Source organism: Oculina patagonica, chromosome 3 (genome assembly GCF_052425735.1).
Source record: "Oculina patagonica isolate OP01 chromosome 3, crgOcupat, whole genome shotgun sequence".
Classification (NCBI taxonomy): domain Eukaryota; kingdom Metazoa; phylum Cnidaria; class Anthozoa; order Scleractinia; family Oculinidae; genus Oculina; species Oculina patagonica.
The window spans coordinates 1,071,536-1,086,332 of NC_135760.1; the positions used below are offsets into that span (position 1 = coordinate 1,071,536).

The 14,797-nt window shown below is 39.0% G+C and overlaps 2 protein-coding genes across 2 annotated transcripts; both read right to left on the minus strand.

The window, feature by feature from the left end:
- On the minus strand, window positions 1–5,184 carry LOC144646022 (uncharacterized). The gene is made up of 2 exons (XM_078505540.1): window positions 4,853–5,184; window positions 1–1,757 (listed from the first exon to the last, which is right to left on the minus strand). Exons 1-2 carry the CDS (start codon window positions 4,885–4,887, stop codon window positions 569–571), a joined length of 1,224 nt encoding a protein of 407 aa, XP_078361666.1. The 5' UTR covers window positions 4,888–5,184; the 3' UTR covers window positions 1–568.
- Window positions 5,185–8,038: 2,854 nt separating this feature from the next.
- LOC144645532 (uncharacterized) lies at window positions 8,039–13,655 on the minus strand. Its single transcript, XM_078505111.1, has 3 exons — window positions 13,434–13,655; window positions 12,836–13,139; window positions 8,039–11,102 (listed from the first exon to the last, which is right to left on the minus strand). The coding sequence occupies exon 3, from the start codon at window positions 11,099–11,101 to the stop codon at window positions 9,971–9,973; it is 1,131 nt and encodes a 376-aa protein (XP_078361237.1). The 5' UTR covers window position 11,102; window positions 12,836–13,139; window positions 13,434–13,655; the 3' UTR covers window positions 8,039–9,970.
- Between the last annotated feature and the right edge of the window lie 1,142 nt (window positions 13,656–14,797).

Genomic DNA, 14,797 nt, shown 5'->3' on the forward strand with positions numbered 1-14,797 from the left:
TTCACATCCATACATCACATGCATAATTATTAATCCTTCTACTTTCTTTATCACTTAAGATTAACTTTGACATAAGCAAGACGAAGTTTAAATCGCTTATTATTTATACTTTAAACTTTAACACACACCCCCTCCCACCCCACCGCACAATCTTCTGGAAAACTGAACGTTAGAGTAGCAGCACTCGTAAGCTTGAAATTCTACTACTTGTCCTCTAGTGTTGCTACTGTTTTTGGGCTAGGGGCATTATTCATGTTGTTTGTTCTATTGTTCTCCCCAAGGGTAGCCAGCCATTCTTCAAGTTTAACAAATCAACTCTGTGGCAGACAGCTCGACAGACTCAAATTAAAACTACTCTATACCTATATCTCAAGATAATATCAGACATACAATTTTTTAAATACTCGACACAATCTGGGAAATAGCTAATTATACCAACATGTAATTTCCTTTATAAGGAGGAAAAACTTTTTGTTGGAAATGATGGGTTCTATAAGCTTCGCCCTGTGTAATTAGCTTTAAAGGATTGTCTGCGAGAAATTGAATAATCATACAATTAGTGTAATAGTTAATTTATTAGTGTAATAACTACCTTTCCGTCCCCTTCATTCACCCCAGCTTCGTTGATTGGATAAGAACCAGAATTATACGAGCCCCCTCCCCCGGCGGTTCCTGATGTTCTAGTACCGACGACGCCACCACCCGAATATCCCCCACCGCCACCCCCATGAGTCATCCCAAACCCTCCCCCGCCGAATCCTCCATTTTCAACAGCAAAATGATAGCCTCCTGTAGCACCGGAGAGGAAACTTTTTGCCGGATTGCCGCCGACATTGAGGGTGTCACCATTCCCTTTATATCCCGCCCCTGAACTGGCTTTGATATCCGCAGAATCAAAAGTCTTGTTCAGTGTGTTATATCGCCACCCTCCAATGCCATCGTACCCTCCGTAGCGTGTGCCATTTTCTGTAGCTTGCCCCGGGTCGCCGTCCCCATAGCCTGGTTTCCCCAACCCCCCTCCTCCTCCACCTCCAGCTATGATAACCTTTGTACTGTCGAAAAGTGTTACAAACGTGCCCCCACCCCCTCCGCCAGGGCGTTGTTCGTATTGATCGATAGGGAGACCCTGCTGGCCAACGACAATGACGAGTTTTGTTCCCTCGCTGAAGAAGAAAGTTCCTTTTATTCTGGCGCCCAGTCCTCCCAGCTTCCATGCAACACAGCCTTGGCAAGTGCCATTACCTCCGGAGGCGCCAAGGGCCTCTATAATGTAGGTCCCGGTGAAAGGGACATCCCAGAGCTGCTTTCCATTGGCGATGTCGACCTTTCCCTCCAGACTAGTGCCATTGTAGCCATCGAGTTGTGATTTCGTTGGGCCATCTTTGCCTTGTGCTCCCAGTGTAGTAAATATGTATTGCTCAATTGTAACGTCTATGAACTCTCCGTAAACTCCTTCAACTGGAGTTAGTTTTACGTTTCTGTTGTTTTGGCACCGCTTGTTGTTAAGCTGACATAAACCCTCATCGTAAATTTGTGGGTTTTGTCTAAAGTTGAATGAGAGACAATCTGTGTTGGATAAACAAAGCTGCGAGCATGCTGTAATTCCTTTGGTCACGTGACTGGCTATCACGTGTCCTAACAGCGCAAAGTTTTCTTGAGTGTCAATCAATGACGAAGCACGGAAGTCAGAACGAGTCAGAGCCAGTGAGAATGGAACAAGAATCGAAGCAAAGATTACATGAAGCATTACTTGATAGCTAAAGAAGAAATAAGAAATATGCTGTAGTTATTATGTTGTTTTGTTTTTCTTCGATTTCAAGGAAACAGAAATAATCAAAACAGTTAAATTTCCTGGATTGAAACTAAGAATGAAACTGGAAACTTTATTCAGACCTTGAAGGAAACCTATGATCTGAGTTTGGTAATGGTAAAATGTGATTAAATCCAGCGAGGCCCATAACAGAAAACGCACGAGCGTGTTACCAGTAATTGAAAAATACCTTTAATTAAATTTATTTCATGTATTATGAAGACAGGAACCGCTTTAAATTATAATTTCCTTGCGTGTTTTCTAATTACAATCTAGAGTACAATTGACGTCATCTGTGAAATGTACTCTGACCGATGTGTGATAAGTGTCATGAATATGTTAAACACGGAGCGAGTCAATGTACTAAGGGTGATGTGTTCAGCCAATGCAACATAGACATGCGTATATTTGTTGGTAAATGGACCAAGTTGTTTTAGGTCTAATTTTTCGCGTGCTGGCTCCCTGCAAAATGAAAATCCCGCCAGTCAGTTCTTGCGAGACTCCGTTTGGTTCCTAGCATGCTTATCCTGCGAACGCAGACGTATTTCCGGCTCTCGCTTGATGCTCGGATAAAGGGAAAATAAATTATCTCTTATCGATCGCAGACCTGAAAGTTAATTGTCGCTTACAGTAATAATAGTCACCTACTAAATTTGAATATTCAGTGAAACCGACTTTACTGTTAAATCGAAAAAGTGTCTCGGTGTTTCCGTTACGACTTTCCAAATTCGAATACCTACTACACGTGTTCTGCAAAAAACATTTATTTATTGGGCTTGCTTTATTCTACGTCAATTAATCAGTTTTTTTTGTATAAAAAAACTAAGCAATTTTTTTTAGTTCTGCTGTTTATAATACGTGACCGTTACCTCGGCCTCCGTCTTTACCGATTAAAGCTTTTTAAAGGGGGCGCGACCTTCTGTTTCACACGCTATCGGAAGTTTGCGTCCACGAACTGCCCGCAGTTATTATGTCAAGAACGTTTGAACTCAATACTCCCGAGCAATTTAACTGTAGGACAACAAACGTTCTCTGTCACGAGCGTGGGACAAAGAAAAAATCTGAGTGCCCGACGGGAACCATTTTTGACTGATTTTTTTGTGTCCGGCCCCACGCTTTTGACAGATAAATTAACATCTTTCTCATTTAAAATACCTGGCTAAAATGTACAATCTTTCTTTCTCTATCTACAGTTCTGTATCTACAGACATTCTCCTTCGTGACCTTCGTACATTACCTGAGAATACCACATTTAATAATCATGTTAGTAGCTAGCTCGTTCAGTCTATGATATCTTTCTTGAGACACTTGGGTATTACCCACATGTACAAGATTTTCATTCGAAAACACACGATTTTCTTATGTGTTTTCACATTTCTTCTTACACGGCACACCTGCGATGAAGACAGATCATTTTTAACGAAATGATTGCGTAAAAATTGGAAAAAAAAATGCGTGGTATCGCGCCCGTTCCATTTTGACTTTCTGTCGCCAGAATCAAAAGTTGAAAGGAATGTTTCATCAATCCGATGGCCAAATTTCTGAATATATATCTTGCTACCTTTCGAGGATACCCAACGAAAACAACTACGATGACACAATCTTACAAGTGCGTAACATTAAATGCATCTCCGCAAATATATTCTAAATAGTTGAAAGCTTTCCATTCTAAATGAAGACAAGGAAGATAACAGATAATAAATGCGATCCTTTTAAAGTGTTTGTCATTACCAATATCAAGTAAAAAAACATTGTACGCATTGCAATTCAAACTGTATTGAGCCTGAAAATTATCTGTAAAATGTCCTAGCCTTTTGCTTGCGTAACAACATGCGATTGTTTTATTGCTTAACGATATATTTCACACTTAGAATTCGTCATTCAACAGAATAACCTTTCTACTTTAAAGACGATGTTTTAAAAAGAAAGGGATATCTTAATTGCAGGACTTTGAAAGCTAGACTAGAAGGCTTTGGCTTTTCACGTGCTAAAAGCTAAATGTTTTCATTTAGCATAAGTGCGCGCGTGATCTAAGACTTTGCATTGCAGTGAAAGATATTCCGGGTTACTTAAGCTTTTCGACAAATCGTCCACTGTATTTCCCGGTTACGTCAAAAGACAGCCTAGTTGATTTAATCATGTTTTTAATTATTGTTGTGAGGTAACATTTAAAGGTTATGTTTGAAATCTTAATGATTATGATTTTCAACTAAAAATGTCTTCCTAAAGCGACATGAAAATTTGCGTGGCTTTTTAATTTGCATAGAAGTGTCAGAAAAATAGATAAGATATTTCATTTCACAGCAATTCTTATGTCAAAAAGTAATTAAAGTAAAGCTTACTTTGTAAAAACTGCATACAGCAAAACAATAAAAAAAATTGATAAATTAATGTTCACTCGAACACGCGTGCAAAAAGTAAGCACAGCAGAATATTACGGATAAGATTTAGACTTGGGTTAAAGATCAAGAACGAAACTCGGAAATTAGTTGTTAACCACTAACGAACTCGCTTGATTCACATAACTTACTTCGTTATATTCTGCGATGTTCGTTATATGATACGTGAAAAAATTTGGTCTAAGTCTATCGGTTTCATAACCAGTTTAACGCAGTTTGCTCTTATTTATTCTCGGGTTCATATTTCCGGGTTCGCTTTCTTTGAAAATAAAGAATTTTCACAGCGAATTTGCCATTTGTCTGTTTGTTAACGTTAGTAAAACCAACCATTAACAAATGTTGTGTAACTTATGCCTTTTGTTATCCGAAGCATATATTGTATCCTTACATCTCAGTATAGTGTACAAGAACTGACTTTCCTACCCCAAAAAACTTAAAACTTAATAATTGAACTTGGTTAATTTATTTTGCGTTTGAGAAATTTGAAGTCAAGCTTGGTTGAATTCCAAGTTGTTCCGGTTACTCTTGTTGGCAGACGCACACAGCCAAGATATGTATTCTAAAGTTTTCTTTTGATCTTTACTCCCTATAAACATCACACTTCAGAAAATGATTAAATTGAAATTGCAAAATATTTCCTTACCTTTTGGATTCAGCTTTACTCATTCCATTAAACATTTGTGAAACATCCAAACTGGCAATGGATTTAACTTTTCTTTTATCGCCGTTGAACTGTCAGCCAGCGACTCAATGACAATCTGACTATGCTCAAAAATAATGATATCACAAGGAAATGTAATTTAGCGACCTTTCCGCTGTCACTAATAAAAAGCAATGTTTGCTCAAATGCACTAAAGCTCTAAACGAAAGTAAACGGATCTGTCAATCACTAGACGGGATGATGGAAGATTTAATGCTATCGTCTCGATGTCACCTGCGTCTGTTTTTAAATTTTAGCTTCGAGCACGTACTTCATTTTGCCTGTACAAAAGTACATGTAATTGATTAAAGGAGAAAGTACACAGATACATATTTCAAAACCAGTTCTATCTGATTTGTCCTCAGTTTTTTTTGGCTAGTGAAGTTAAAAATAAATGGATTAATTACTGATTGCAGATGCAGAAGTTTTCAGCAAAGCAGGATTTCTAAAATCTAGGATTGATGTCAACATCGAATATTTTATGCTAACATTAGCAGCAAAAATGGTCAGTTTTTTTTATTTTTGAAATAAAACTTAGATGAGCTTTCAACTCTAGCTTAAATAACTGGGCTACGGTATATAACTCTCTTTTACTTTTTACATTGCAAACGGACCATTTTAAGTAAGCAAGGATCTTGAGGTCACCTAAAAGATCCCTTCATCGAGTTCTAATCGGACGCCACATCGAGAAGTCTCGTCGTGGTTTTAGCCTTTCACATAATTTTGTAAAAAGTTGAGATCATGCTCAGAAATTTTAAACGATCTTGATTACTACTGTAGTCCAGCTCAAACAGTGCGTCTTAAAGCTGTCAGTCATTGCAAAAGCTAGAACGCCCAAACTATTCTACCGTTTAATCGGATACAGAAACCCCACAAAAACGGGCCAAAACAGCTCTTTTTTTTCCACATGATTGTAAACCTATCCCTAGTGGTGATCAGGGACTATGAGCACCCTTTACTTTACACGATGCAACTACATTTGAGCAAAAAGCTTTTGTCGCATTGAGTTCTACGCCTTTGACTACAAATATTACAAGCTTAAAATAATACAATAAATGAGACGGACGAGGAAGCCAAAAGGATTAACAACTCCAATCAGGGGTGACAAATTGATTAAAAATGTTTACTTTTGGGAAATAAGTTTGGACAAAGCATTACTGTGCATGTATATCATGTCATATTCTTAATGATTATTGCTTCATTTTTACATAAGCACTTATGTGGTATGCAAATTTTATACAAGGAATAGGCCGAATACCACTAAAATCTCTATAACAATATTAAAAAATTTTCTTTAGAAATTAGGAATCTATTAAGAACCTAATTAGCCTAAATTTGTGTTAATAACCCTTTATGTAAGAACCTTTTTAGGCTAACCTGAAAAATAATAGGTTCTTACTCGCGGGTTTTTACTATATTGGAGCCGTCATCTTTCCCTCCCTCCCTCCCTCCCTCCTGATAAAAAGACCAAGAATCAGAAAGACCACATAACAATTAACAGCAAATGGAGAACATCACTCCTGACACGGTGTTTAGAGGTGCAGATGTCGGAAGTGATCACATTTTACTCCTTGATTTGAGGAAAACCGCCAAAGATCGCAGAGTAGGTAGCTAGACCTTGATCGGTTGAAGGATTCAGTGGTTAAGAGAGAATTTTGTCGGAAGCTACACAACAGGTTCGAAGTACCTGCAGACATGCAAGATGAAACGGAGGAAACGGCTGTGGAAGACATGTGACAAACCGTTAAGAATACATACATACAGAAACTGGGTCAGATGTCTTAGACTATGAACGCAAAGCAGAAAGGTATGGGTCTCAGCTGACACAAGGAAGCTTGTAGATAAACGGAAAAAGATCAGGATGCAGGTGATGGACAACACGGGCCATATACCAGCTAAGGTCTTAAGCACTGACCAAACGGCAACGCAAGTAGACGCGAAGTTGAAAACTTGCGTCTACTATCTTCTTCGTTTGGCCAGGACTTGCGTGCACTTCAGTCGAGATCAATTTTGCACTTAAGTTGGCAAGTTTTTCACCGTTTGGCCACCGAACGCAAGTCAACGCATTTTTGCAGTTTACTTCAAAAACTGTATTGCACCTCATAGCATTTTAAATGACTTTTTGCAAACTTGCGTGCACTTGCGATTTAACTTGCGTGTCCGTTTGGCCACCCAACCTAAGTCTGTACGCAAGTTGAACTTGCGACTACCTGCGTCCACTGTTACCGTTTGGCCATAGCTTTTAGGTAAGAAGTGAAGACTTTTTCGAAGGACCCTACATATTGTTGGAGATAGCCGAGTACTACTGAGACAGCCGAAAGACTGAGTAGACAATTCCAAAGGGAAAAACGTTTCAGTTTAATATAGTGACAGATTCGAAGTACCAAATGTTCAAATTATATGAGATATACCGGGAATCTACTGTACCTGATCATGCATCTTTTACAGTACCACTGGTAAAAGATGCATGTTAAGTTGATTGATCCTAAGCTGGTTGTATTTGGTTCTAGCTTGTTGGACGTCCTTGCCACCAGCACACTACAGGAGGTAATGTCATTTTTGTGCCATTTTCTTATTTTGACATGAAATTTTAAAGAAACATGATAAGGCCTACTCTGGGACCCAAAATCGCCCAAAGTCGCCTAAAGTCGCCCTAAGTCGCCTAAAGTCACCCTAAGTCACTTTAAGTTGTTTTATAGATAGTATAGATATTTTCTGTAACAATGCTTTATGGTGTACCATGATGATTCCCATGTACATGTATACCACAACTGTACTTAGGTCGGTCACCTAAAATGGCCTAAAAGGTCACATAAAATTGCCCAAAGTCGCTCAAAATCGCCTAAAGTCGCCCAAAATCGCCCGTAATTTTGGACAAAATAAGCTAAAATCGCCTAAAGTCGCCTTAGGTCGCCCAAAGTTACGGCGACTTTTGGTCTCAGAGTAGGCCTATGATACTGATCAAAAACGAACAGAAATATTGAATAATATGTAAATTTGTTGTAGCTCAGGAATAAAAAATTCTATTGTTTGAGCTATTCTTTTTTCGAACAACTCGAACAGTGGAAACCCCTCCTGAAAGGTCGCAATAGTAAAAAAATATAATTGATCCATAACCCCCCAAGTAGTCTATACAATGAGTCGTGCAAGTTTATTTCAAGAAAAATGTCATGTACAGTGCAAGGCTATCTAGACAACCAAGTCTCTATTTGCCACCACTGGCAGCTAGAGCCTATAACGTAAAGTTTTCCATTAAACTAAAAATATACAACAACATGCGTTTTGCCCCCAATACCCTAAGTGACACCCAAATCCCGTAATTTACACCGCCTACGGGAGACGACAAGCAGCCCTCCCGCGAGGGATGCCTAATTGCGCCTCATTACCATTTAGAAATCTTTGTTTCACATCTGCGGTGTTTAGTTGCTACTTATTTGAAGTCTTATACTCGGTGTTTACTTCAGTATAGTTTCGTTTGGTAGTCTGAAACCACCACTGAGCTACACAGGCGATGTATAGCCACTCGTGAGAGCTTGACATATCACGGTGCTTTCAAGTCGTATGGTCCTCGACATTAACACTTTCCTGTGAGATGATGTCACAGTTTGCATGTTTGTTACTTTTTTTGCCTCTACCTAGTGAGTCTTCTTCACATACGTGCAGACTCTATCGCTAACTCCTTGTTCATACGATTATTTACTTCAGTTTGCAAATAAGTCTTGAATTAAAATGTCTCTGTCACCGTGTCGACACCTATAAAAGAAAAGGTAAAACCCCTACTAAGAATACAGATCATTATATATGTTGACCAACTGTCCAAAGAAGAACCTTTTAACCGACGTTGATTTCGAAATGATTTTTTTGTCAAGCCGTGCTTCTAATTCATCAATGTGATAATGAGCCTACCGTCTCCTTCATTAACGCCGCTTTCGTTTATCTGTGATGTACCGTTGTTTATGGAGCCGCCACCTCCTGCAGCACCTATACGGTCCGTGGCATCTTCAACTCCCCCACCAGAGTATCCGCCACCTCCTCCAGGAAGCACCATTCCATGACCCCCTAGTACAAAGCTACTTGTCGTTTGCGAACGACTGCAAAGCGACCGGTTACCGCGGCGGACAGTCGCGTAAAGCGGGCGCGGGATTTAAAGCACACAAAATTACCTCGAATCAAGAGAACACATTCCGTTAATCTGTGACTATCACTTGTTTATAAAAGAGAAGTTATAAGTTTGACTATGTTAACTTTAGATTTTCAATTTGATCGAGCAGCAGTTTGTTTGAGCGCTTCAGGTTGACTGATGTTCTCGCACCACATCAAATGTAGAATTCTCATCAGTCCATTCAATTTCTTTCGAATTCGAATGTTAAATCGGAGTCCGTAGATTTCCTTTATTTACCCTAATTAACCGAATGTTCTGTTTGTGCATAACGCGCGACAGAAGAGAAATTCATGCCCTCGTCTTCACTTTTTCTTGGCCAAGAGATAACTGTGAATAGCATTGTTCTTCTTCTGCAAGCAGTGAATTACCGGTCAGTAAATAAAACGAAATATAGTGCTTGACTGTTTCAAATTGAGTTCAATCGTGATTTCGATCGACAAATGCATAATCATCACGTATTTCGTAACAGACCTCGCACCATGTGACTCCAAATTCCCGCAGCGATCGGACAATTGCTGAGCTACACAGGCGATGTATAGCCACTCGCGAGAGCTTGACTAATCACGGTGCCTTCAAGTCGTATGGTCCTTGACATTAACACTTTCCTGTGAGATAATCTCACAGTTTGCATGTTTGTTACTTTTTTTGCCTCTTCCTAGTGAGTCTTCTTCACATACGTACAGACTTTATCGCTAACTCCTTGTTCATATGATTGTTTTCTTCAGTTTGCAAATAAGTCTTCAGTTAAAATGTCTCTGTCACCGTGTCGACACGGTATTATTTATAGAAAAGGGAAAACACCTAAAAGAATACAGATCATTATATATGTTGACCAACTGTCCAAAGAAGAACTTTTAACTGTTGTTAATTTCGAAATGATTTTTCATCAAGCTGTGCTTCTAATTCATCAATGTGATAATAAGCCTGCCGTCTCCTTCATTAACGCCGCCTTCGTTTATCTGTGATGCACCGTTGTTTATGGAGCCTCCACCTCCTGCAGTACCTTTGTCTATGTCCGTGTTATCAACTCCCCCGCCAGAGTATCCGCCCCCTCCTCCGGGGAGCACCATTCCATAACCTCCTCCGCCGAACCCACCTCTTGAAAAAAGGTCAACACCAAAACCACCATTCTGAAAGCTGAGTGATATTCCGCGCAGACCTTCACCGTCACCCCAGAGTCCCGCTCCAGTTCCAGACATAACGATATTTGGATCTGATCTTCTTCCCCCTGAGCCAGCTTTGCCTCCATGTCTTGTTCCTTCCTGGCTTGCTTGTCCAGGGTCTCCGTCCGTTGAAATACTGGCTCCCCCTCCCCCTCCTGCAATAATCAAAGGCCAATTGTTCATAAGTGTAACAAAGGTGCCACCACCTCCACCCCCTGGTTTCTGTGGGAAGTCAAAATTGACCCGCCCTTTTTGTCCAACTAATATTTTTAACGTTTGCCCATGCTGAAGTTTAAAGGAGCCGGCAATTTTTGCACCCAGGCCTCCACGTTTCCACCCTGAACATGTGTCACATGTACCATTTGCACCTGAAGCACCGAAAGCTTCAATAAAATATGTTCCTGTATAAGGAACTGTCCACTCTTGAATTCCATTGCTTAGTTGCACTTTACCTTCAAGTAATGTGCCTAAGTACCCGGATGTGTTCGTTGGCCCCATGGGTCCTTGCGCACCTAGCGTTGTAAAAACAAACTGCATGACGGCCCCGACAGTTATCCAGTGGCCATGAACAAAGCCTGGTCTTCCCACAAAGTCTTTGAGATGCTTTAAGAATTGAGAAGATGAATTGTTCAGCTCGCACACATTGGATTTTTTTCCAAAGTTAAACGAAAGACATCTTGGGTTAGACAAGCAGCCTTGTGCACATGAAGTAACTCCTCGAGCAGGGTGTAATGATATCACATGGCCTAGTAAAACGTGGTCATCCCAGAGAGTTAAATATGAAGAACGGAAGACTTCGTTGCTGTATAGGCTTTGAATATATGGCAGGAATATAAAAATCATCAAAAATGAAGTGAAGCCAGACATTCTGTGTACAAAAAAACAGAAATTGTTATTTTATTCGTTGGTATTAAACCAAATTTTAATCCTTAACCAAATGTTTTATGCGTTGGATACTCATGCGAAGGAGGGAGTCAAAATCAATATTATCACAAACATGTTAGGATTAGTCCGTCAAGTCCGACTCTTTTACAGCCGCTATTTTAATCGCCACACAACGCTGCTCCACTAAAGGAACAGAATGTGATGTCCCACACTGTAACGGATGCTTAGGTATGTATGGTGCTAGTAGCTTGATTCTCAGACGGTCCGATGTCGTTCGCTGCATGGGGAAAGGTAGGAGTGGTAATTAAGGAAGGACAAGTGACTTCGGACCGTAGGAGATCAAACTATAGTGGTAGTGGAACCGAAGAAGACAATTGATATATCCGGTTCGCGCTGCTGATGGGTCTTCGAGCATGGAAATTTTCATATCCAGACAAAGTTTCCAGGTGTTTTGCTTTTAAAAATAAAACAACAGGAAAAATAGAGAAGCATTGAAAAGGATTTTTGTTTCCTCGTGTGCCACGATGTGATGTCATCGTCGCCATGTTCAAGAGATGAGTTAGCTTGAGTTCAACAACATGGCGGGCAGTTTGCGGTTTTAATGTTTAGAAATTAGTTGAAAAACCATAAACTGACCTGCATTTCTGCGAGCCCTACATAAGATGTACAAAATTATCAAACAATTGCCGAATGCAAGTAAAACGTTATGTCCATAGCGCCAATTTTTAGTTTATCAATTTAACATATATACACCAACACAATTTATAAGAGTTTCAAATTTGTAAACAGATTAAACGAAGGAAAAAGAGATTAAAATGATTAAAATATAATTAAGGCGAACTTTTTAAGTGTTTTAATAAACTTTCAATTTCTAGAGTGAAATGTACAAACACCTCTTTAAAATTATCCCTGATTTATAATGGCTGCGACCAAAATGGACGAAATCGTACTAGCTCTAAACAAAACGACACGGTGTTATTTACCATGCCTAATTAATTTTTTTTCTGAGTTATCTGTATCGCTGTTCTATCAAAGATGTCGGTAACTTTTTTATTTGTATATAAATGATTTAATGGCTGAGTTTCGCCGCTCGCTGTAGTAAATTAAATTTCCTTTTTGTAATACTAGATCCACTATCGGTGCATAAACTTTCAATATGTCTGCAAACAGATCTTACTGCCAAAATTAAATTTAGAGAAGAAATGTTATTAAAAAGAGCAAATTGACTTTATTCAAACCGTGAGGGGAACAAAAAAATAATAATGACATAGTAACATAAAGCTCGCGCCTCAGCATCGTTTATAATTCTGCTAAGACAGGGTACTAAAATTTGACTGTGCCAACTCAGGTCACTCAACGTTCGCCCACGTTTGGTTCCCAGCCAATATTAACAAAAGATTCACTGAGCTCGTCGTTTAAACCAAGAAAAGCAATTCTGTATTATTTAATTATAGGAACAATATGCATTTTACCCTAACTAAACAGGCGATATAACCATTCAATTCTTGCCAAAATGGATACCCACCGGGTCGAAAGATCGAAATTTGGAGTTAAGCGTTCGCAGTGGTGTTAATTTTTTTTGTAGCTTCAGCATATGCGTGTGGGCTGTTAGTTGGCCCTCGCAAAAAAGGTTTATCCATAAGACGAGAACTGAGTGAGTATCTTAATTTAAACGAAGATTTTTATGAAACTAGAAGCCTCTCACCTAATACTTACCTAGTTAAGCCGGGAGACCAGACGAAAAAGAAGAGAGAAATGAATCCAATTGTTCAACTGAAACATGACCCAAGAAATTATCTACCAGATGCACTGTTCGCATTCATATATCTTCTGTTTGCTTGGAGAGGACTTCCTATTGGTTCAACAGTTTGCCTTTCCTGACGGAGGACTTAAAGGTTTTCTTCTCGAAGGCACATGAGCAAATATTTATGCACGAAATATTGCCGTTTCCAGCAGTTCTTGTCGATGAATAGGAATTGAAGTCCCAGCTGAAGTTTTAACTGGGTTAGCTGAAGGGTCGCTGTGGACGAATATAGCAAATGAAAGAAGGTCACATCTTATTTTTTACAATAAGGAGACATGTACAGCAATGACATGATTATTTCGAATATTAAAACGGAAGCAGCGAGTTTCCATGAAAATTACAGTCTCTGCTTAGTAAATATTGATCCAAGTGTGTTCGTAAATTTGGAAAAATGGATATCAAGTTGGTGAGATCAATTTCGCCTAAAATACCAAAGCTTAAGCAAATGGACATTTTAAAAAATTATAGCTATAGATTGGTCTGTTTTTCAAAAAAGAATGTTCACCTTACGTTTTAAAAAGACTTAGTACGAGGGCAAAGCGCGAATTAACTTGTCTACCAGATGACAGTTAATTAAATCCAACAAAGCTTCGATGGCTTTGAACTGACTTCCTTGAATGCAAAAGTTTACTTTTCATTTTTCGCCTAAATGAATTTATCTCGACATCTCGACGTTAAATTTTTAATCACATTTGGTAAGTGAAGAGTATTTGACAGATTGGCATTAACGAGCTCAATAAATGAATGTAGGTCACAGGGAGATGAAAATAATCCATGATATCAGATATTACTCAAGACACTGTTATTAGACTTGGAGTGGGGAAAATGAGACATGACTGATCAGTTTTGTTCAGAACAGAGAATACATGTTCAGAATACATGTGTTTGGAACAAAATACTAATCGAGCAAGGCCAGCTTTAACTTTATTTATCATGATAATGTGACCTTGAAGCAAGAGCAAAAGGAAACAAATTCATATTGTGAAGATTTTAAACGTTTTGTATTCGGAAACAGACCAGGTTAATTTTCTTAGCAACAACAAAAGGCTAGAACAACCAATGCCAGCATATAGGTTAGCGATTTTTTCTCGAACTTGGTGATCTTGACTAAAACTTCAAAGAAATCTTAAGCATTTGCGAGCGCTTTTCTTTAAAAAAATTTAAAAAGCGATTTTTTATCACATCGCTAAATTTGCTAAATGAAGTTGTCGGCAAAAATTGCACTTCTCTAGTGTTAACGTTGACGTCACAATGCGTGCTCAATGCTGGTTCTCAATGTCATTCCCATATCCAGGCGATCTCGGTTAATAAATAAACGCGTTTACGTACTTCAACTCTTTCATCCGTAAAAGTTGTAGTTTCTTACATTAAAATATTTTGTCACCAAGCCAGACTTTAATTTTCAGTGTAATATGTCGCTTCCTTCCATCGGTGTTCTTTTTCCGGATTCATTTTCGCCAGAGATTTCTGTGGCTTGTAAGTACAAAGCCACTTGTCGTTTGCGAACGACTCATACGCGAAACGACTGGTTACCGTGGAGGTCAGTCGAGTTAAGCGGGTGTATTTAAGGCACACAAAATTAACTCCATCGCACTCCGTTAATCTTTGATTATTACTAGTTTATAGAAGAGAAGTTATAAGTTTGAGGCAACGGCTATGTTAACTTTAGACTTTTAATTTGATCAAGCAGTTTGTGTGAGCGTTTCAAGGTGATGTTCTGGCACCACATCAAATACAGAATTCTCATCAGTTTACACGATCGCGTTAAATTTTCGAATTCGAGGCTCGGGATGCAATGATCCTTGATCAGCAAGGCGTAAATTGTTGGAGCCTCTGTTTAAATCAAATTCCGTAGATTTCCTTTATTTACCCTA

Bases quoted from the DNA above. Each gene is read 5' to 3' on its own strand.
- LOC144646022 (XM_078505540.1), bottom strand. From the start codon at position 4,887: ATGTTTAATGGAATGAGTAAAGCTGAATCCAAAAG. The intron at 1,758-4,852 runs GTAAGGAAATAT...TTTCTTCTTTAG, and splicing joins AGTAAAGCTGAATCCAAAAG to CTATCAAGTAATGCTTCATG.
- LOC144645532 (XM_078505111.1), bottom strand. From the start codon at position 11,101: ATGTCTGGCTTCACTTCATTTTTGATGATTTTTATATTCCTGCCATAT.